Consider the following 24,418-nt stretch of genomic DNA (forward strand, 5'->3'; position numbering starts at 1 on the left):
TCTATTGCTCTCACCTCACCTCATTCTCCTGCCATCTCCCCATAACCTCTGACACCTGTACTAATCAAGAATCTATTTATCTCTGCCTTAAAAAATCCATTGACTTGGCCTCCACAGGTTTCTGTGCCATGGAATTTCACAGATTCGCCACCCTCTGACTAAAGAAATTCCTCCTCATCTCCTTCCTAAAGGAACGTCCTTTAATTCTGAGGCTGTGACCTCTCGTCCTAGACTCTCCTACCAGTGGAGATATCAATTGTGATTATATTCTGAGTGGCTGCAGAGCACCGTTAGTATTATTGAAAGAAAAGGGAATAATTTGTAGACTTGCGATCCTACTAAGAGTGCCAGGTGGCAGTGATAATATGTTGACTCTTCTTGCCCAGCTCTGGAGGAATGAGTCAGATTATTGTGTTCAGAGCACCTCCAGGTACACAGCAGCAATTTAATTGCACGTTCCAAGCACTTCAAGCTCTCACCAAATGCCTGGTAACCATTCTCTCAGGTGCATCCACTGGAGTGGTGTAAATGCGCAAAGCATTTTGTCAGACTGACACAGTTGTGATCTCAATGTGCACACTCCCATCACAAAGGGATCAGTGGGGTGGTTAACCCTGCCAGCGATCACGGCTGAGGAATAAACCGAGGGAAATGTCTTTCAAATCCCAGATCAAGGTATGCTATCTGAAAATTGATACATCAAATGCCAAAGATGTGCAGTCTTCTGCACTACATCTACTGCTTACAAGTCTCATGCCTGCCGACAACAAAGTTTGGAAAAACTGTCATAGAACCCAACAAACTGCCAACTCAATCTGCAAATGCAAATTGAAAGCAACTCTGAACAAAAACCAAAGATTGATCAAATAAGTTTCCTGTTGTGAGTTGTAGCAACTAACACACACACACACACACACACACACACACACACACACACACACACACACACACACACACACACACACACACACACACACACACACACACACACACACACACACACACACATATATATATATACAAACACACACATATACAGTATATATATATATATACACACACACACATACACATATATATTTCTACACACACACACACAAACACTCATATATATACATATATATGTGTATGTGTGTGCATATATGTGTGTGTGTGTGTGTGTGTGTGTGTGTGTGTGTGTGTGTGTGTGTGTGTGTGTGTGTGTGTGTGTGTGTGTGTGTGAGTATATCTATATAGACACACACTGAACTTTTTTTTCTCTCATTTATGATATTGTTTACAGTGTACCATGTTTGCATATTCTGTTATGCTGCTGCAAGTAAGAATCTCATTGTTCTATCTGGGACATATGATAATAAAACACTCTTGGACTTCCAAAGATGGCTGTAGAGGAACTCGTTTTTTAGGATTTGGGGTATTATTTTAGTTTAGTTTAGTTTGTAATTGTCACGTGTGCCAAGGTACAGTGAACAGCTTTTGTTTGCTATCCAGTCAAAGTAAATACTATACTTGAATACAATCAACCAGTGCACAGATAAAGGACAAAGGTTTCGACTTTTAGTGCAAGACAAAGTCTGATAAAGTCAGATTAATTATAGCTGAAAGATTTCCAATATGATAGATGGGAGATCAGGACTGCTCTCTAGCTGATGAGAGGACCGTTCAGTTGCCTGAAAACAGCTGGGAAGAAACTCTTGCTGAATCAGAAGGGATGCGTTTTCAAATATCTGTCCCTCTTGCCTGATGAGAAAGGGGGAGAGGGAGTGACCAGAGTGAGACTGGTCCTTGATTGTGTTGGCGACCTTGTCAAGACAGCATGATGTGCTGGAGAGAGCAGCACACATTGCTATTCCTAATTGCTCTTGGACTGAATGGCTTACTATGCCTTTTCCAAGGATGTATCAGGCTCACAAACATAAGAACTAGAAGCAGGAACAGGCCATAGTTAAGAGGTGGTCTTGGAATCATGTTGGGCACAGACATTGTGGAGCGAAGGGGCTGTTCTTGTGCTGCACTGTTTATGTTCTATGTTCTATGTTCTGTTTGGTCCTTCGAGCCATTCAGCCAGATCATGCTGGTCTTCTATCTCAGCACCATTATCCAGCACTGAGTTTCTTCCCTGTTGCTTTCAGGCAGCTCAACGGTCCTCTCATCAGCTAGAGAGCAGTCCTGACCTCCTATCTTCCTCATTGAAGACCTTTGAACTATCGGACTTCATTGGACTTTGTCTTGCACTAAATGTTGAAACCTTTATCTGTATCTGTGCACTGTGAGCGGGTTGATTGTATTCGGGTATAGTTTCGTTTCCTGGCCAATAATTAGCAATCTCTGCCTTGAATGAACTAACAAAGGCACCTACACATTCAATAGACAATAGACAATAGGTGCAGGAGTTGGCCATTCGGCCCTTAGAGCCAGCACCATCATTCAATGTGATCATGGCTGATCATTCTCAATCAGTACCCCGTTCCTGCCTTCTCCCCATACCCCCTGACTCCGCTATCCTTAAGAGCTCTATCTAGCTCTCTCTTGAATGCATTCAGAGAATTGGCCTCCACTGCCTTCTCAGCATGGTGAATTTCATTTGAGTGTAGAATTTCCTCCTCATCTCCATCCTAAATGGCTTATGCTAAAAGAATAGTGTCTGTCCATCCTTTAAGCAATGGAGAAATGGTGTCCCTGTTCAGAGGAAACATGTCTGGAACCACACATCGGCCCTACTGGGTAAAGATAGCGGAGCTTCTTCCCTGCAGCACATTAGAGAACCAAAGAGGAATGTTACAGTACGTCAGTCTGACAGCCTAATGGTATCAATTATTGATAACCTCTTTTGTTAACCTTATTACCTGAATTCAGATTTCACAACTATTCTTCGGGGATTTGAACTTAGGACTCGTGACTACTAGTCCAGCAGTTTAACAATTAAGCCTCCACAAAAAAAGCATGATGGGGAGGGGGGGGGTCAGAGGGTGGAAGGAAGGAGGGGAGGGGACACAGGGCTCTTTGTGCCTGATTGACTCTTGAGCCATGAATGACCCAGACCACTGCATCACATCACCCATTCCTTCTCTCCTGAGATGCTGCCTGACCTGCTGAGTTACTCCAGCCTTTTGTGAATAAATACCTTCGATTTGTACCAGCATCTGCAGTTATTTTCTTACACATCTAGTCTTTCTGCTGACCGGTTAGCACGCAAGAAAAACTTCTCACTGTACCTCAGTACACGTGACAATAAACTAAATTAAAACTAAACTAAACAACGCTACATAAACTAAACGAAACTAAACTAAACTGATGGAGAGGCCTGCGATCTCAGTGCTCATAACTGATTTAAACAAAAGGATTGTGATCAGCAAAGCAAACTCCAAAGAATCATTTGCCCCTGAAAACTAAGGCAGATGCTTTGTACAATGCACAAATTTGACAGTGAAGCCATTTTAATTGCTCTTTTGCTTGGAGAAAAATTACTAATAAAATAACAGGGGCTTACGGGTCCAATTTCCAGGCTCATATTTTAACAAGTTTTTAGTCACTCGAATTTTGTGTTTCACATAACGTCCACTCATTCTGATTAAATGCCCCGGGGATTCTCCCCATCTTAAAGGCTTTGTATGTAAGTGTGAGTTACTGCTGAGGTGCTAAGAAGATCGCGGCAAGCTTCTATAAATAAGACACAGTCATCTGAGTCAGTGGTGATTGTATTTTTGCAGGTTGTGCTGACAACACAAATATGTCGCAGGCAGACGATGGTTTATCTGTAAGGTTAGCCAGATTATACTTAACAAAAATATAGATTTCCTTATTTAACATTTTCTTTTGCAATCGAAGGAGCGAAGTAGCTTTGGAAGGATGAAGAAGTGTTGAAGGGAGAGTTCAATAATTCTTTCCAGTTTTATTGATTGGGGGAAATCATGGTCTCACAGCCCAGAGAGGAGAGAGGGAACCAAAATATCTCCAGCCACCTTTGGAAGTCAATTTGAAAGGTGGCATTAACGCCAAGCATTCCCAATACCACAGTGGGAGGATTTTCACAGTGAACACCATGTTTAGTGGTTAAGGCCAAAGAACGATAGATAATAGATTCTGTGGCAAATTATGAAGGCTATTTTCTCAGATCAGGGATGAGTTAGCGTTCAGCTAAGTTTATTGTCACGTGTACACAGGTGTAGTGAAAAGCTTTTGTTGTGCACTATCCAGTCAGCAGAAAGACAATACATGATTACAATCGAGTCATTTACATTGTATAGATACATGATATGGGAATAACGTTTAGCCAGCAAAGCCCGATCAAGGATAGTCCGAAGGTCACCAATGAGGTAAACCAGTTTTATAAGAAGATAACTGCAGATGCTGGTACAAATCAAAGGTTTTTATTCACAAAATGCTGGAGTAACTCAGCAGGTCAGGCAGCATCTCGGGAGAGAAGGAATGGGTGACGTTTCGGGTAAACCAGTTTAAGGCCCTGTCTCTTTTCTGGAATTCCGCTCTGATCTTTATTTTAACATAGAACAAACAGCACAGGAACAGGCTCGTCAGCCCATGATGTCTGTGCTAATGATGATTTAAACTGCTCATATGCCTCCGCATGGTCTGTATGCCTCCACTCCCTGCTTGTTCTTGCCTCTCGAAGTGCCTCATAACCATTGCTATTGCATCTGCTTCTGAAGAATCTCTATAACTGCAGTCTGAAGCAGTGTCTCGACCTGAAACATCACCCATTCCTTCTCTCCCGAGATGCTGCCTGACCCGCTGAGTTACTCCAGTATTTTGTGTCTACCTTCAGCAGGACATGAGTTGAGTTACTCCAGCATTTTCAGACTTCTAACATAAGAGAGCGGGCTGAGGGATGGAGACCATGTGGAGGCTGATGGGGTTGGTTTTGGTTTAATTTGCCATCTTGATCGGCACAGACATTGTGGGCTGATGAACTTATTCATGTGCTCTATCTATCTCTCTCTCTGCTCAGACTTTCAACATAACTCAAGACTTTCAATGCCCTTTATTTATTTATCAGGGATTGAATCGATACTGGTGTATATTATTTTGCGTTAGGATCTGCAGCTTTAAATAGCTGCACTATCTGACGATGTTCGGTCAATAATGCAGCATCTGCACAGGGCTATCACGAGCGTGGCCTCAATCTCTCCTGACAACACTGCTGTGTGAGATGGTTTGAAAGAACGCTTGACACAGAGTGCAGGGATACTAAGTATGAGAGAATATGTCCAACTCACTTCACCGTTTGTTTCTGGAGCTTTAGCGGTGCTAATCTAAGGAAATAATGATTCCTGTTACTTATTCAATGCATTCAAGGAGGATCTCCAGCACTTTGCTGAATCCTAATAAATGCATTCAAAAAAATAATTCAATATGAACAGGTGTCAGAGGTTATGGGGAGAAGGCAGGAGAATGGGGTTTGGGGGGAGAGACAGATCAGCCATGATTGAATGGCGGAGTAGACTTGATGGGCCGAATGGCCTAATCCTACTCCTATCACTTATGACCTTATGACTAATGACCTAAACGTATTCAGAATTTAATGGTGACAGTGTAATACTTTGGCTACCATTAAAGTCTCATGACTGTGATTTATTATTGCAAGGGTACTCAACGAACACACACGTGGATATACCAAACATACTCCTCAATTAGTGGTCTGTCCTGAAGATGGCAAATCTAGCAACTGCAAAAGAAAATATCCTTCAGAATAGCAAAATTCAAAGTCCTCAGCCCATCTAACCTGTGTATGATTCCAAACTAACAACAATATCAACAATACCAACAATTGGTAGAGTTGCTGCCTCACATCACCAGAGACCTCTGGCACTGTCTGTGTGGAGTTTGCATGTTCTCCCTGTGATCGCGTGGATTTCCTTCAGGTGCTCCAGATTTGTCACAGGTCCCAAATATACACTGGTTTGTGGGTTAGTTATGTTGTGATATTGCAGGGGCTACTTTGTTGTATCACAAGGACTACTTTGTTTGCCTGTGTAGTAATGTCTATATAAGAGAATGAGGTGATTATTCCAGAGGAATAAACAGCCTGGATTTAAGCTCCAGCATTATAACCTTTTAAACACGTGTACTTGTGGTCCGTCCAGAGTCTCAACAAAGGTACAACAGATACCGGACCATGAAGTACAACATGGTGGCAGGTACAACAAGTTAGCCTCTGTAAATTGTGCTGTGTCATGAGCTGTGTCCGACGTTCTACATTCCATGCAGCTGAGATGCTGCAAGGTCATGATTACACTTGTCTCCATCTCCCGGCCAGCCTCGGGCCAAACATGGCTACACACAGGAAGGATACACTGTGCAGCATTTTACCAATTTATTGTCTCTTGGGGAGCGGGAGCTGATTTCAAGGACGTTTTCTGTGATAACAGAGCTCGGTGTCAGCTGCTGCTCTCTGCGGCAGATGAGATTGTTGTGACCTACTAACCCGACACATGCCGCTGAGTCTTTTACAGGTGACAGGAGATTCACATCAAGTGATTAAAACAGAAACTGCTGTACGGAAACGTCTTCACATCAGGTCAGGGGCATGCGCAGGAGCCCAGGTGAGTCTGCTTCTGACAGGAGTGTAAACACGCACACTGCACATATTAAAAGCCATGCGCGCAAACACTCTGCGATCAGTGGGCCTCACGTGTGCTTGCCCTGTCCCACGTTGCATGTGGTCTCGGTCTCAGGAGGCTTTCACAAGAAAGAGCGTCATCCATCATTTGTTAGAAGTATTCCGGCGATTCTGGTAATGATCCATGTGTTTTCTGCCTCTCTGAATCTCTCTGCTGGGTTCCTGCCTCCTTTGACAGCTCTCTATCAATATGGAAAATGTTCAATTAAACCTACTTCTACAAACAGAAGGAGGCCATTTGATCCATTGGCTCCATGCCAACCGCCAACAGACCAATCCTCCCTCCCTCATTATTTCCCAGTGGCTCTGCAATTTAGCCCTTTGCCTCTTAGGCATCCCCTAAGGGACGAGTTAAAATAGTCAATTAACCTACCAGTGCAAATACAGGATGTGGGAGGAAGGGCATGTAGTCACACAGAGAGTGTGCAAACTGCTCAGAATGCACTGGAGATCAGGATTGAACCTGGGTCTCTGGAGCTGTGAGGGCGTCAACCATTGCATCTCATGCTGCCCATTTTTACCCAGCACGGTCCAACCCTTCACTGTTCACCACTGCGATTCTCCTGGCGTGCACTACCAGCCACTGCATCCCCACCAGAAGCACAAACAGGGCTCCTGCAAAGATCTCTGGAGAGAAGGAATAGGCCTCCTTTCACAAACCCCGAGGCTGAGCTCAACTTCCAGAGTAGAAGAGCATTACTGGCACTCAGGCAGCACACACGCCCCTGCCCGACTTGGTGGAAGTGGTTGTTCATTGCTTTGTTTAATTGGCATCAGTCACAAGTGGCAATGTATCCAGAGGCCTGGTGTAAGTTACACTGCTCTCCAATTGACAAAGACCAATATGTATGTTTCCATATCTATAACCTCACATAATCTTGTTAACAATATCATATCACATAAGTGTTTTCCAGCAGTAATTATATAAAAATAGATTCAATAAATATTGTCTGATAGCAGTGTAGGAAAATAACTGCAGATGCTGGTACAAATCAAAGGTATTTATTCACAAAATGCTGGAGTAACTCAGCGGGTCAGGCAGCATCTCGGGAGAGAAGGAAGGGGTGACGATCTGAAGAAGGGTCTCGACCCGAAACGTCACCCATTCCTTCTCTCCTGAGATGCTGCCTGACCCGCTGAGTTACTCCAGCATTTTGTGATACCTTGTCTGATAGCAGTGTCATTTTAACCCTTTAATGCATATTTTGCACTATGAAATAATGCTGGTTTCAGTTTTATGTATCTTTTATAAAGTTTGAAGCAAAGCCCATGTTATGAATGAACTGCAGATGCTGGATTAAATCGAAGATAGATACAAAATGCTGGAGTAACTCAGTGGGACAGGCAGCATCTCTGGAGAGAAGGAATGGGTGACATAGACAATAGACAATAGACAATAGGTGCAGGAGTAGGCCATTCGGCCCTTCGAGCCAGCACCGCCATTCAATGTGATCATGGCTGATCATTCTCAATCAGTACCCCGTTCCTGCTTTCTCCCCATACCCCCTGACTCCGCTATCCTTAAGAGCCTTATCTAGCTCTCTCTTGAATGTATTCAGAGAATTGGCCTCCACTGCCCTCTGAGGCAGAGAATTCCACAGATTCACAACTCTCCGACTAAAAACGTTTTTCCTCATCTCTGTTCTAAATGGCCTACCCCTTATTCTTAAACATCTGAAGAAGGGTCTCGACCTGAAACATCACCCATTCCTTCTCTCCAGAGATGCTGCCTGTCCCGCTGAGTTACTCCGGCATTTTGTGTCTGTCTATGTTATGATTTGCTTGATTAATAAATCCTTTGTGCATATACCTTTAATACTGATCGGCTTTTATGACAGAGTGTTTCGGAGACAATAAGATAACCTTATTTACCATAAAGTGGAAAAAGCAGCTTAGAACACCTTAAATGTAGGAACGATAAACCTCCCCTATGAGAGTGTTAAAAAAAAATAGGAAAGGACCATTTAAACAAATACATTATCTGTTAAAAGACAGACCCAATAATATATGAATTATAAATGCCTCATTCCACATCATGTGGTTCGATAATCCATCAGTGTAAAATTGTCTAATGTTAAGATGCAAGAAAGGGTGAACAGATTTGACCTGGATGGGTACTGCACAGGATCAACGCAAGCATGCTCTAACGGTTATAAGACAGGCTAGAGACTTTAGGGACATTGCGTGGAAACAGGCCCTTCAGCCTACTGAGTCCATGCCGACCAGCATCCAGTACATGATCACTATACCACATACTTGGGACAATGTACAATTTACAGAAGCCTATTAACCTACAAACTAGCGATCACCCCATAAACTGGCATTATCCTACACACTAGGAACAATTTGCAATTTTTACCAAAGCCAATTGACCGACAGACCTACACGTCTTTGGAGTGTGGGAGGCAACCAGAACACTCGGAGAAAACCCACGCGGTCACGGGGAGAACGTACAAACTCCGTACTGACAGCACGGGGCAGTCTGGATCGAAGCGGGGTCTCTGGTGCAGTAAGGTAGCAACTCTACCGCTGCGCCACCATGCCGCTAAAAAGTGACTTGCATTACCTGTGGCTTGTTCTCTTCCTCATCCTTGTAGTAGTAGAGTTGCTCTCCCCTCAGCACAAACCACCGCTGCTGCCAGTTCTTCATGATGCTCCTCTGCTTCTTCAACCATCCCGACTTCAAGGCCCGTTCCTGGAGGCTGGGGGAAGACGGTCTGCTGGAGGGACGTGCTGCCTCGCCCATCACCATGCTCTTCGACCGGGCTGCCAACACCAAGACAAGTCACAATTAGGAAAACAAACCAAAGCACTTCCCTCTGGAAGGCGACTCCGGACTGTCAAAGTCGCCACAGCCAGACATAAAAACAGTTTTCCGCGATTAGTAGCTCCACTCAATAATCAAAAGTCTGTAGCCTCCTTTTGCTCTGGTATTTTATTTCATTCACATGTTTAAGCTATAACGTTTTACTCTTAATGTGTTAATGTTTTATGCTTTATTCTTAATTGTTTACTGTATGTCGTGTTGTTACTTGCGATCGGAGCACCAAGGCACATTCCTTGTATATGTACGTACTTGGCCAATAAACTTATTCAATTCAATTCAAGTAAACACAAATTAAGAGACATTCTGCAGGTACATGGATAGCACAGGTTTAGAGGGTTATGGGCCAGGTGTGGTCAGGTGGGACTAGTCTAGATGGGGCATGTTGGTGGGTGTGGGCAAGTCTGCCCGAAGTGCCTGTTTCCACGCTGTATGACTCTATGACTCTATAACTCTATGACTGGACTGTACCGATTACCGTCAATGGTTAGCCAAATCACAGTGATTCCCTGAAAAATAACATAGCATGAGCAAACATCAAACTGCTAAATTCAATTGAAATCCTCTTTTCGGGATTTCTTTGCAAAAAGCTTAATTGTAATAACTTTGATTTGAGCCACATGAGGAAAAAGTTTAGTGAAGGAAATTAATCGGACCGTAAAGTTTATGGAGACACAAGAGGCGGCAGATGCTGCAAACTGGTGCAAAAAAACAATCTCTGGTGGAACTCAGCAGATCAGGCAGCATCTGTGGAGGGACTATCCTTACAAAGATGCCACTGGCTACCACCTCAGGATGATTCCAAACAATGTGAAATGATGTCTTGATCTTTGATGTTTTGATGTTGGGGAAGTCCAGAACAAGGGGTCACAGTTTAAGGATAAGGGGGAAGTCTTTTAGGACCGAGATGAGAATGTTTTTTTTCACACAGAGAGTGGTGAATCTGTGGAATTCTCTGCCACAGAAGGTAGTTGAGGCCAGTTCATTGGCTATATTTAAGAGGGAGTTAGATGTGGCCCTTGTGGCTAAAGGGATCAGGGGGTATGGAGAGAAGGCAGGTACGGGATACTGAGTTGAATGATCAGCCATGATCATATTGAATGGCGGTGCAGGCTCGAAGGGCCGAATGGCCTACTCCTGCACCTATTTTCTATGTTTCTATGTTTCTATGTTTACTTAGTTAAATTCAAATGCTTCTATTCAGATGTAGGCAATAATTATGGCCATTAATTGAAATCGGAATTGTTTTTCTGACAGGTGTTGCTTCTGTGAAATTGGAAAAGGGTGGCAGGGGGGGATGGGCAGTGGCCCATCCGCAGTTACCTGCAGCGACAGTGACTGGGTTCTGAAATTTGTTCCAGTGAAGTTAATGAGAGTAGAACCGGCAGCATCAACGAGACTGCACATTCAGTGAGCGTGAATATCTACTGGCAGAAAACTGGAGCAAAAACCATTTTATAAGCCTCAGGTAAACACAAAATGCCGGAGTAACTCAGCGGGACAGGCAGCATGTCTGGAGAGAAGGGACGGGTGACGTTTCTGGTCTAGACCCTTCTTCCTTGAAGTCCTCAAAGGGAATAAAATAAACCTTTAATCCACCTATCGTCTTTCTGCTGGGTCATTAGCAGTGTGTTCTGGAGATTCCTCTCCATGGATTGTCACCTTGTCGTGGTGGAGAAGCTTGTGTGGTCCTGAGATCCTGAGAACGATGCCATCTGGAGCTACGCTCCTGGTAGGGCCACCCATGGTGGTGAGGTCGAGGGGGGATGTCCCTGACAAAGAGCAATCCAAGCAAGACCTCAACGGTGGAACAGGCGGAGGATGATGGCTGACTTTAGTGGAGCGTCACAACGGCTGGGAAGGCGGATGAAGGCTGCAGCAGAAAAGAGTCTCCGGCCGTCTTGGACTCCATGCCACTGGATCCTGACCCCGATCTGTCATGGACCGTGTGGTGGCTGTCTGTGCACCAGTCTCCCCACGTTAAACAAAGTCACGCAAGGAGTCCTCCAATGGAGAGGACAGTCATACTCGCTTTGAGTGACCACCAATGATGATGATGTTCTGGAGATTAATTCTTCAATTGTGCAGACTGGTGGAGAATCCAGGAGTGTTGGTAACCCCAACCCATGTAAGTATCTTCAAGCAGTACACCAAAACGTTATTGCCACACTACAAATGGATCGATTGCAATCACGTATTGTCTTTTTTGCGGGCTGGTTAGCACGCAACAAAAGCTTTTCACTGTACCACGGTACACGTGACAATAAACTAAACTGAACTAAACAAGGTGCTGGAGTAATTTAGCAGCATCTACACAGCTTTCTTCCAGGTGCCCAAGTATCCTCCCACATCCCAAAGCCATGCACACTGAGAGCTTATCGGGAGCAATACATTGCCTCTTCTCTGTTGGGAAGTGGAAGAATCTGGAGGGTAGGCGGCTTCGGGAAAGGGGTGTTGTCGATGAGAATGTGGGTAGAATAGATTAGGGGAATATTCGTTGGAGAATGGGATTGCTCTTTATACTGGCACGGACTGGACTGGACTGAAATAACATCTATTTGAACAAAGGAAATAAGAAAGAGAAGGAAACCGAAGGAAATATGTAAAAAATAGCAACGCAGGATAATTTTCACTGAAGTGATATCCTATTACACCTCCATGCTGCAAAGTACTCTGCATCTGGTAGATTACAGTCACTAATCTGCACCCACAAACTCCAACAAACATCACTGAGTATTCAACAAAATATCTGTTGTAGGTCAGTTTGCATTGCAGACATAACTGAAATCAATGGGAAAAGCTTTCAGAATTGAGAGAAACACATAAAAATATATTGAACCTCCAACAATTATAAATAATGACAAACCTATGGAAGGTTTAAATTGATTTGAAAGATATAGCACGCATGCAGGCCATTTGGCCCACTGAACCCATGCCAACCTTCGATCACCTGTTTCCACTGGCTCTCTGTTATCCCACTTTTGCATCCACTCCCGACTTACTAGGAGGCAATTTACAACGGCCGATAAACCTACGAACAGGCCCGTCTTCGGGACGTGGGAAGAAACCGGATCACCTGGAGGAAACCCGTACGATCACAGGGACAACGTGCAAACTCCACACTGACAGCACCCGAGGTCAGGATCGAGCCTGGGTCTCTGGCTCAGTGAGGCGGCAGCTTTACCAGCTGCACCACTGTGCTGTCTCTTATATAGTGTCTTAACCCAAAACGTCAATAATTCATTTCCCACTCACACAAGCCGCACAACCAGCTGTTCCTCCAGTAGTTTGTTTCTTGCCCCTGCTGAGTTACTCAGGCACATTGTGTCTTTTCCTGACCCTCACATATTGTTCAATAGACCTAAGGGGCCTGTCCATTTAGGCGTTTCTTTAGGCGACTGCCGGCGACTGTCATAGTCGTAGCAGGTCGCCGAAAAACCGGCGACTGGACCTCCCCACGACAATGTCTACGACAAGCTACAACAACCTACCACCTAGACGACGTCAAGCTACGGCAAGCTACCGACAACCAGCGACCCAATCATCGCGACTTAGAACGTCCACTAACGACCGCACCTACGACAAACTACGGCCACACAGGCAACAACCTACGACAAACGAAGTCAACCTACGTCTACCTGCGACAAGCTACGACCGTGTCGGCGACAACTGAAGACAATTCACGTCATTTTGGCCACCGGTTTTGACGCCGGTACCTGTCGCCAGTTGACGTGGGTAGTCGCCAATGGAATTCAACGAAGTCAGCACCGGCGACAACCTACGTCACCTGGCGACGACCTACGACAGCGCCCCCGTCAGGAGACGTCAAGCTACGATCATTGGCCTCAAACCAACAGTCGCCAAAATTTTTTATAAACATTTCAAAATCCAGCGGCGACCAGAAATACGCTACGACTCTTTGGAGACGACTCTCGACCGTACAGGCTGCACCCCGACGATCGTGTGGCCACGGCCTCGTCGCCTGTAGCCGCCTAAACAATCGCCAAAGTGGGACAGAGCCTTAACTCTCCCTATGGAGTGGGTTCCACACTCTACAAACACCAACAGGAGTAGAGTCTCACCATCTCTCAGTGAAGAACAATCCCCACACACACACTGACTCTCACCAGGGTTCAGTTCCACATACACCAGTATTCTCCCTGATGTACTTTCTCATTGACAATGATTGGGCAAGTCTTGAGTGCACAGTCACTGATTTACGTGGTGCCACACCTACTATATGAGAATCCATTTGCCACAACCCCGCCCAGCCATTTAATGCATTTACTTTGTAAATCTAATAAAAACGAACAAAATTAATCACGCTAAAGAATCAACAGGATGTGCTTCTCGTTAGTCGAAAATAGGCATTGCTCTCTATATTGCAATGAAATAAAACATATCCCCTCTGGCGACTTGAAAACACCCACGATATATTCACAACCACAACAAGGTATGCTAAATGGAGACAGCACTGTAACAGTGATTTAAAATGATCCAACCAGTCTATCTGTGATACACATAACCCATCTCTGTGAATATTCAGTTGCTGCTGAAGATATTGGTGTGATGACTTTATAATGCAGGCCAACAGTTTGACTGTCAAACCAAAAATTAAATACTTTATATCCTGTTTTTTTGCTCCTGCTGCTGAAATGAGGAACTAACCCAAACTGCTGTGGGTGGAGAATAAAGCATTTAATAGGAAGCATTGAACAGAGATGGGGTTAAACACCCTGACTAATTGAGATTAAAAATAAATACTGCTAAAATTCTAAAAAGGGTATTTTGTGTCAATTCTGCTACATTCATCATTAAAAGGAGGAAATAATAAGCCCTGTCCAATAGCATTTTCAGGGAAGGTTGAACGACTCCAAACGCCACTTCAATTTAACATGATCAGACTACACGTTTGGTTAACGAGGATACTGTGAGTGGGAGAAGTCTGTAATGACATGCTACAGCATATGTTCAACTCGATAGTTTCTGCTCAATATGCTTCTTGATTTTCACCATGGGTTTTCTAGAATTTAGAATGAACTAGATGTAGAGATCACACTATGCTACCATTAGGGACAATTGATAACTTTACTGAAACCAATTAACTTACAAATATGTCTGTCTTGGATGGAAACTGGAGCACCTGGAGAAAACCCATGCCGTCAGGGAGAAGGTACAAACATCATACAGACAGCACCCATAGTCTCTGGCATTGTAAGGCAGCCTTTACCACTCTGCCACCCCAAAATATAAACCAATATCTGTAGTTCCTTGTTATCGCATGGGATTTAGTTTGGATTGGCATCATGGTCGGCAGACACACATCATGGGCCGGGTGGTCTTTTCTTGTGCAGTAATGTTCCATGTTCTATGTTAAAGGCAATGCAATGGAGATTCACAAAGCTTGTTTTGGAGATGGCAAATTAGTTGGCTGAGGAGATATTGAGTAAACCGGTGCTGTATTCTTTGGAGCCGAGAAGGTTGAGAGGCAATTTCTTTGCAACTTACAAAATTCTTAAGAGACTTGACAGACAAGATGTAAGGAGCATGTTTTTCTCGATTGTGCTGTGTAAGAGTAAAATGTGCAGTCAGAAAATAATGAGGACAGGGTTGGAGCTTAAGAAAAGAAAGGTTTATGTTAGAGTTGCACAGGTGGTGATGGGGCCACACCTTGAACAGTATGCAGATTTTGGTTCCCTTTCTAAAAAAAGAATATTGTAGCATTATTGTAAATCTAAAGAGGATATTGCAGCATTGTCTGTCAGTCGGAAGAAGGTTCTTAACCCGAAATGTCACTCATTCCTTCTCTCCAGAGATGCTGCCTGTCCCGCTGCCTACTCCAGCAATTTGTGTCTGTCTACTGTATCATTGGAGGCAGGCCAAAACAGTTGCACCAGGCTAATTCACGGCATGAGAGAGTTGTTTTAGCAAGAGTGGTGAGGCACTTTGAGCCCATATTCCTTGAAGCTCAGAAGAACATGGGCAACCTTATTTTTTTTTAGAATTTTCTTTTAGTTTTTAGAGATGCAATAGGCAATAGACAATAGGTGCAGGAGTAGGCCATTCGGCCCTTCGAGCCAGCACCACCATTCAATGTGATCATGGCTGATCATTCTCAATCAGTACCTCGTTCCTGCCTTCTCCCCATACCCCCTGACTCCGCTATCCTTAAGAGCTCTATCTAGCTCTCTCTTGAATGCATTCAGAGAATGTGCAATGTGAAGATAGATGTAAGGAACTGGGGAAGGAAGAATCAACCCCGGATCATACTGAATAGTGGGGCAGGTTGGAGGCGATTGATCGCCTACTTCTGCTCTGATTCACTTGTGTTCTCCAGTGAATCAGGCTCAAAGGGCCTGATGACGAACACCTGCTTGTATTACCCCTTACGATCCACTTAGATATTCCTAGTTGAAAAAGGACAATTGGATCCACTAGTTTCCCTATCAAGCTATGGTTCCAACGAAAATCACAACCATGTATTTGCTCTGTGTGCCTTGATTACCTTCCCCACTGCCCCCATCCAACATAATGAACAAAGTTTCTCCTCTCCCCTGACTCTCAGTCCGAAGAAGGGTCTCAACCCGAAACATCACCTATTCCTTTTCTCCAGAGATGCTGTCCGACCCGCTGAGTTACTCCAGCTTTTTGTGTCTATCTTCGGTTTATACCGGCAGCTGCAGTTCCTTTCTGCACACAGTTTCTCCTTGGTCTTGTTAATTGGTTCAAAATCAGATTTCCGTGGTTTAAGGCATTTTGGTTGGCGAGGGGAAGGACAGAGGCTAAATATGGATTGTGTTTCACACACTGTTTAAGAGTTTCAACCAGCTTGAATTCCCTGCATTAGACGGGTATTTCCAGAATTAACACAATGTGCACAATGAAAACTGAAAGCTCGAGTTGATGAATACCACACATCACTGATATTATCTGTAACCAACCAGCAAAGCACATTTACTTTGCTGAGAAATAGCTTGAAACGTGCACACAAAGCATTAATCTGTTCTCAACTCTGCTGCTCGAAAAATTTGAGAGTAAATAATGTTACTGGCAGAGTCTGTATAAAGATATCTTAATAATTACACCAATTTTCAGTAGCAACATTACTGACAAACCATGCAATGCACCTCCTCCAACCTCATCTACTGTATCCGCTGTTCCAGATGTCAACTTCTCTACATCAGGGAGATCGTTTCGCTCAACACCTTCGCTCAGTCAGCCTTAAGCAACCTGATCTCCCGGTGGCTGAGCACTTCAACTCCCCCTCCCGCTCCCAGTCTGACCTTTCTGTCCTGGGCCTCCTCCATTGTCATAGTGAGGCCCACCGCAAATCGGAGGAACAGCATCTCATATTTCACTTGGACAGTTTACACCCCAGCGGTATGAACATTGACCTCTCTAACTTCAGATAGTTCCTCTGTCCCTCTCTTTCCCCTCCCCCTTCCCAGTTCTCCCACTAACCTGTCTCCTACTACATCCTATCTTTGTCCCGCCCCCTCCCCTGACATCAGTCTGAAGAAGGGTCTCGACCCGAAACGTCACCCATTCCTTCTCTCCCGAGATGCTGCCTGACCCGCGGAGTTACCCCAGCATTTTGTATCAACCATAGAATTCATATTCACAAATGTATTTATTTTCTTTCTTCTGTTTCTTCTGTGGGCAGCACGGTGGCACAATGGTAGAGTTGCTGCCAGCGCCAGAGACACAGGTTCGATTCTGACTACAGGTGCTGTCTGTATGGAGTCTGTACGTTCTCATTGTGACCGTGTTGGTTTTCTCCAGGTGCTCCGGTTTCCTCCCACGCTCCAAAAACGTACAAGTTTGGAAGTTGATTGGCTTGGGCAAAATTGTAAATTGTCCCTAATGGGTAGGATAGTGCAAGTGTACGGAGTGGCCGCTGGTCGGCGTGGAGTCGGTGGGCGGAGGAGTCTGTTTCCATGCTGTATCTCTGAAGTCTAAAGGTTTGCAAGGATGTTGGCAGGACTTGACAGCCTGAGCTACAAGGAGAGATTGAGCAAGCTAGGACTTTATTCCTTGGAGCACAGTAGGCAAAGGAGAGATTTTATGGATTAATATAAAATCACGAGGGGAAATTGACAGGGTGAATACACAGCTTCAGAGGTTGTTGCCCTGTAAGTGGACGATTCTACTAATGGCAGTGCCCACTATTCCCATTAGTTGTACCAGCATCCACTATATGTGCCTCTCTACTCAATCCTGGAAGGCAATCTCAAGTGCGCACAGCCTTATTTGCACCCATTCTTCCCAATGTGTGTGATGAGTGGAGAGGGGGAATCCTGTTTGGTAAGGACAAGATGGACTGAAGGGCCTATTTCTGTGACTCCATGATCAGGGGTGTCAGGGGTTATGGGGAGAATCATGAGAATGGGGTTATGAGGGGGAGATAGATCTGCCATAATTGAATGGCGGGGTAGACTTGATGGGCCGAATGGCCTAATTCTGCTCTTATCACTTATGACCTAATGACTCTGTGTGGTTGGAGTGTTCCACACCAGTTGTTCAACACGACCATTAATTTACATGGCGATTTTAACGTAGTGATGCACCCAGGGTTACCAACCTTCTCACTCCCAAATAAGGGACAAAGGGTGACCTCCCGCACCCCACGTGACCTCATCCAGCCAACAACCACGTGCTCCCACTCCACTAATAGCGGCCACCACCACAGTGTCATCAGCAAACTTGATGATGGAGTTGGAGCTTAACCTGGCCACACAGTCATGTGTGTACAGGGAGTACAGTAGGGGGCTAAGGACGCAACCCTGGGGGGATCCTGTGTTCAGCATGAGGGGGTTAGAAGTATGTCTCCCCATCTTGACCACTTGGGGCCTGGCGGTGAGAACGTCCAGGACCCAGGCGCACAGGGGAGTGTTAAGCCCCAGTTTCAGCAGCTTCTCAGCCAGTCTGGTGGGGACTATTGTGTTGAAAGCTGAACTAAAATCAATGAACAGCATCCTCACAAAGCCCTCCTTCTGGCTGTCAAGATGCGAGAGAGCGGGAGACCGCATCATCCGTGGATCTGTTCGGACGGTATGCGAACTGCAGCGGGTCCATATTGAGAGGGAGGAAGACACAGGTTTAGCGGGAAATGGACCAAATGCAGACAGGTGGGATATTTACAGATGGGGTATGTTGGTCGGCGTGAGCAGTTTGGACCAAAGGACCTATTCCCATGCTGTATGACTCTGTACAGTAACTCTATGACACCATAACCACTCCTGTATCTACTCTGTCAAGCTCTGTAAGATTATTATAAGTTTCAATGAGATTAACTCGCAACCTCCGTTAGGCGGCACCCGGGCCTACACTGTCCGGGACTACAGCAGATACCGGGCTGCAGTGTCCAGGCCTGCAGTGTCCGGGCCTGCAGTGTCCGGGCTTAAAGCGCCATCCGGGCCTACAGCGCCGGGCCTAATATGAGACAAGGGCTGTCCTGCATGGGACAAACCAATTTAGCCCAGAATGCGGGATGTCCAGGCTAATACAGGACGGTTGGCAACCCTAGAAGCACTGCTGTGCTCAGATGGTTACAGTATTTTCAGACAAAATTCACCAAATGCCACCTGATTCATGTGCCATTCCTTCACAGGCAGGTGAACCAAAGAACGGGGCCATTGAAAAGTGAGGTGGAGGGGGGCTTTGGTGGAATATGCAGAATTTAGGGCCTCGATTGCTTATTTTAATACAGGTGATAAGTCCCTTCATTGGAATGGCAATCTGTAAACTTGTTTTTCTTCGATTAACAATTGACATATCTGTGAAAATTTAGCATGTTGTAGGCAGGGGTCTGTAGGATTCTTTTTCTTTTTGAAGCAGCATCCATCTTGATCTCTATAACATGTTTAGTTTAGTTTAGAGATACAGCATGGAAACAGGCCATTTGGCCCACTGAGTCCGCTCCGACCAGCAATCCCTGCACATTAACACCACCCTACACACACACCAGTGACAATGCATTCATCAAAGTAACGTCTTTTGAAAATCTAAATGCATTTGCTTCATTAATGTTTTCCATTGAGAGCCATTTCAATCTTCCTTCCTGCAGAATGTACTTTGCTTTAGCTGTTAGTTAATCTTGTAGAAAAAAATCCAATTTGCTTAATATATATTTTCAGTTGGCAGGTCCACTGTGAAAAGAAAGTTCAAACTGTGAACAATTTTACGGAAAGTGTTATTTTTCCTGTGGTTCACAGACAGGTACCCTGCCCTGTGTGTGAGAGGCACTGTCTGAATCAGATTTATCTCGACTGTCATGTGTTGAAAGACTGGAGCGACTAGGCTTGTATACACTGGAATTTAGAAGGATGAGAGGAGATCTTATCGAAACGTATAAGATTATTAAGGGGTTGGACACGTTAGAGGCAGGAAACATGTTCCCAATGTTGGGGGAGTCCAGAACAAGGAGCCACAGTTTAAGAATAAGGAGTAGGCCATTTAGAACTGAGATGAGGAAAAACTTTTTCAGTCAGAGAGTTGTGAATCTGTGGAATTCTCTGCCTCAGAAGGCAGTGGAGGCCAATTCTCTGAATGCATTCAAGAGAGAGCTAGATAGAGCTCTTAAGGATAGCGGAGTCAGGGGGTATGGGGAGAAGGCAGGAACGGGGTACTGATTGAGAATGATCAACCATGATCACATTGAATGGCGGTGCTGGCTCGAAGGGCTGAATGGCCTCCTCCTGCACCTATTGTCTATTGAAAGCACTAATGATGTAGCACATTTACCGTGTCTGGGGGTATACTGGCCTTCTTGTGTTACACAGTGTCACAAGAATGCCTGACCTTCCTATCTGTGTTACCGAGAGTGTCGTAGAGCACATTATTAAAAATCATTTGGACAGGTACATGGATAAGGTAGGTTTAGCGGGATTTGGACCAAATGCAGACAGGTGGGATATTTGCTGATGGGGTATGTTGGTCGGTGTGAGAAGGTTGGGCCAAAGGTTCCCATGCTGTAAGACTCTGTACAGTAACTCTATGACACCATTACCACTCCTGTATCTACTCTGTCAAGCTCTGTAAGATTATTATAAGTTTCAATGAGATTAACTCTCTTTTAAATACAGTGTTGATCTGGTCCGCATAAATCCTCCTCATATAATAAAATTATTTGAATTATTCATTCTACTAATTCAAATTATTGCAGATTTTCAGCAAAGTCCTAAACAGCACATGTTTGTCTTAATCTTTCATGTTAATAGAGCCTTATAAAGAATGATCTAATTTCACTCTTGTTATATTCCTCTTGACGTAGAATTTGTCCATTGACCACTTGAATCAATGGTCCTCTGCCTTACATTCAAGGACTAGGTCTACATCTCTTAAAATGTTCTGTTATGTCTCTAAGTTAACATAACTCTCTATTTACAAAGTAATAACAAGCAACTGACGATGTAGGAAAAAAACTGCAGATGCTGGTTTAAATCGAAGGTAGACACAAATTGCTGGAGTAACTCAGCGGGTCAGGCAGCATCTTGGAAGAGAAGGAATGGATGACTTTTCGGGTCAAGACCCTTCTTCAGACTGATGTCAGGGGACGGGGGTGGGACAAAGATAGGATGTAGTCGGAGATAGTAAGACTAGTGGGAGAACTGGGAAGGGGGAGGGGATAGAGTGGAAGAGCAGGGACTATCTGAAGTTAGAGAAGTCAATGTTCATACCGCTGGGGTGTAAACTACCCAAGTGAAATATGAAGTGCTGTTCCTCCAACTTGCGCTGGGCCTCACTCTGACAATGGAGGAGGCCCAGGACAGAAAGGTCAGAACTGAAGATGCTGGCTTTGTCTGAAGAAGGGTTCCGACTCAAAACATCACCTCCATGTTCTCCAGATCATTGGTTAGTGCGGAATTGATTGGCCGACGGGTCTGTTTCCATGCTGCATCTCTAAACTAAACAAAAACTAAGCTTTGTGTACACTATCATTCTGTAACTGTTCACCAAAGATTTTGCTCATTTTCTACCCTAATTAACCCGTCAATCAGATGACCTCTAAAGCAAATGTCCACAGCAAACCTATCCTCACCCTATCACCGATATTCCATTTGTACCAACCATCCTTTTTTCTCTCTTTCCCAGTGGTGACAACTGTGTCTCTTTCCACGGATGCTGCCTGATCGACTGAGTCTTTCCAGCATTTTCTGTTTTTATTTAATGATGGTATCATCTAGGTAAATATTGAGATTGTAGTTGCAAGCCCTTGGCAACGGGTGGCGATGTGGAACAGGTTTTTTGTGGTGCCTCTCCACGACCACCAGTTCGAAGATAGACACAAAGTGTTTTGGGTAGCTCAACGGGTCAGGCAGCATCTCTGGTGAGAAAGGATGAGTGACGTTTCAGGTCGGAACCCTCCTTCAGACCTGTAGGGATCAGCAATGAGGGAGAGGCTCACAGAATTGCCGTCGGAGAAAGAAAAGCATCTTCAAAGCAGGCATACCTAGAGGAGATTTTGCAGTGGAACAGACAAAATGTGTCAGAGGGAACTGCAGATGCTGGTTCAGGATTCACAGAGGAATCCCTTACTCCAGAGATGCTGCCTGACACAGCACTTTGTGTCTATCTTCAGAATAAACCAACATCTGTAGTTCCTTCCTATACCACTTTTTGTTGCATGGGCATGTTTTTAATCTATTATAAACCTCCTCTTTGCAGTTTCTCTCCTGGCATTCTTTTAGTATTGAAGTATCACCTTGGTGTGACAGGGAACCAAAATAATTACTGCGACCAAGTCGTTCAGGTCAACATAGAAAATATGTGCAGGAGTAGGCCATTCGGCCCTTCGAGCCTGCACCGCCATTCAATATGATCATGGCTGATCATCCAACTCAGTATCCCGTACCTGCCTTCTCTCCATACCCCCCTGATCCCTTTAGCCACAAGGGCCACATCTAACTCTCTCTTAAATATAGCTAATGAACTGGCCTCAACTACCTTCTGTGGCAGAGAATTCCACAGATTCACCACTCTCTGTGTGAAAAAAAACTTTCTCATCTCGGTCCTAAAAGACTTCCCCCTTATCCTTAAACTGTGACCCCTTGTTCTGGACTTCCCCAACATCGGGAACAATCTTCCTGCATCTCGCCTGTCCAACCCCTTAAGAATTTTGTAAGTTTCTATAAGATCCCCCCTCAATCTTCTAAATTCCAGCGAGTACAAGCCGAGTCTATCCAGTCTTTCTTCATATGAAAGTCCTGCCATCCCAGGAATCAATCTGGCGAACCTTCTCTGTACTCCCTCTATGGCAAGAATGTCTTTGGGCAGGTCAGAAGACACAGAGTTGTACGGCACAGAAACCAGCCCTTCATTCCACCTAGTCTATCCCAATCAAGATGACATACTGGGCTTTCGCCTGCATATGGCCTACAGCTCTCTAAACCCTTCCTATCCAAGTGTCTTTTAAAAGTTGTGATTGTGTGTTGGGCTCAAAGAGACCTGGGCTGGACTTGGCACAGTGTCTCAGTGCTATACTGTATGTCAGATGCTGAAATAAAAACAGAAAATACTGGAAACACTTAGGTCAGGCAATATCAGTGGAGAAAGAGTTACAACTCAGGTCCATGATATTTCATCAACCTGAAACACCATCTATCTGCAACATTAACCCTGTCCCCATCTCCGCAGAACATAGAACGGTACAGAAACGGACACAGAGTCAGGCAGCATCTCTGGGGAACTTGGGTAAGTGACATTTTGGGTCCCTTTTTCTTGCCTTTGGCCCACAGTTCCCTAAACCCTTCCAATCAATATATCTGTCCCAATTTTTTTTTCAAAGACGGAATTGTGTTGAGGCCCGAAATGTCACCTATTCGTGTTCTCCGGAGTTGCTGCCTGACCTGCTGAGTTATTCCAGCACTGGAGAGAAGGAATGGGTGAATTTTCGGGTCGAGACCCTTCTTCAGAAACATCACCCATTCCTTCTCTCCAGAGACGCTGCCTGACCCGCTGAGTTACTCCAGCATTTTGTGTTGACCTTCGATTTAATCCAGCATCTGCAGTTTTTGTCTACTGACAATAAAGCATCATCATCATCATTATCGACCTCCCACCCCTCTGACTGTATTATTATGTTGCTGCAGCAGTGAGTCTTGTTGCAAGGTCTCGCTCATTGATGAAAATGAGCAAGGCTGCAGATGCTGGAGATCTGACACATAAACAGAAAATGCTGGAAACAGTGAGCAGGGCAGCCCGCATCTGTGGAAAGAGAACCACAGTTTGGTTCTGAAACCCGAACTCAATTTCTCCCTCCTCAGCTGTGGATTGACCTGTTGAGTGTTTTACATCATTTCTATGTTTTTTCCCCCCTTATTGATCGAACCTATTGCGACACAAAGTGTTGGAGTAACGCAGCGGGCCAGGCAGCACCCTACTTTAGAGATACAGGGTGGAAACAGGCCATTCGGCCCACCGAGTCCGTGCTAACCAACAATCAGCCGTACACTCATTCTATCCTACAGATGAGGAACAATTTACAGAAGCCTGTCAACCTACAAAATGCCCACTGTCTGACCCGCTAAGTTCCTCCAGCACTTAGTGTCTTTTTTTGTTGTAAACCAGCATCTGCATTTCCTTGTTTCCACACACTCTATTGGCGCCTGGGTTTCACCCTCTCTGAGCTGAGTGGAGTAGTTTGAGACAGAGGGGATTTGTCTTGTAGACCAAAGTGCTCCACTAAAAGCCGGGCAGGAGTACGACAAAGCCCATTTCAGTATGGAATATTTATAAAACACATTTCAGAAGACCCTATTTAATTTATATTCCAGTGACAGCCCGTCAATACTTTATTGCTGAAGAGATCAATAAATGAGGATTTGTTTTTGTCCTCTTTGGCTTTATCTTTCTGCTGACTGTTGGATCTGATGCATCCGGACAAGGCGAACGGTTCACGGGCATTGCTACATTCTGAAGCCAATTGCTCTAATGGGAATATTCAGGGGAATGAGAGA

At 44.7% G+C, this 24,418-nt stretch overlaps 1 protein-coding gene across 2 annotated transcripts in view; it reads right to left on the reverse strand.

Moving 5' to 3' along the window:
• LOC144609981 (rho GTPase-activating protein 22-like) overlaps positions 1–24,418 on the reverse strand; it is a 343,649-nt gene that overhangs the window by 275,312 nt on the left and 43,919 nt on the right. For both annotated transcript variants that reach the window (XM_078428396.1, XM_078428395.1), the window contains exon 2: positions 9,204–9,403. In XM_078428396.1, the coding sequence (XP_078284522.1) occupies positions 9,204–9,403 (200 nt within the window). The remainder of the gene's footprint in view (positions 1–9,203; positions 9,404–24,418) is intronic.

This window comes from Rhinoraja longicauda, chromosome 35 (genome assembly GCF_053455715.1).
Source record: "Rhinoraja longicauda isolate Sanriku21f chromosome 35, sRhiLon1.1, whole genome shotgun sequence".
Taxonomy (NCBI): Eukaryota; Metazoa; Chordata; class Chondrichthyes; order Rajiformes; family Arhynchobatidae; genus Rhinoraja; species Rhinoraja longicauda.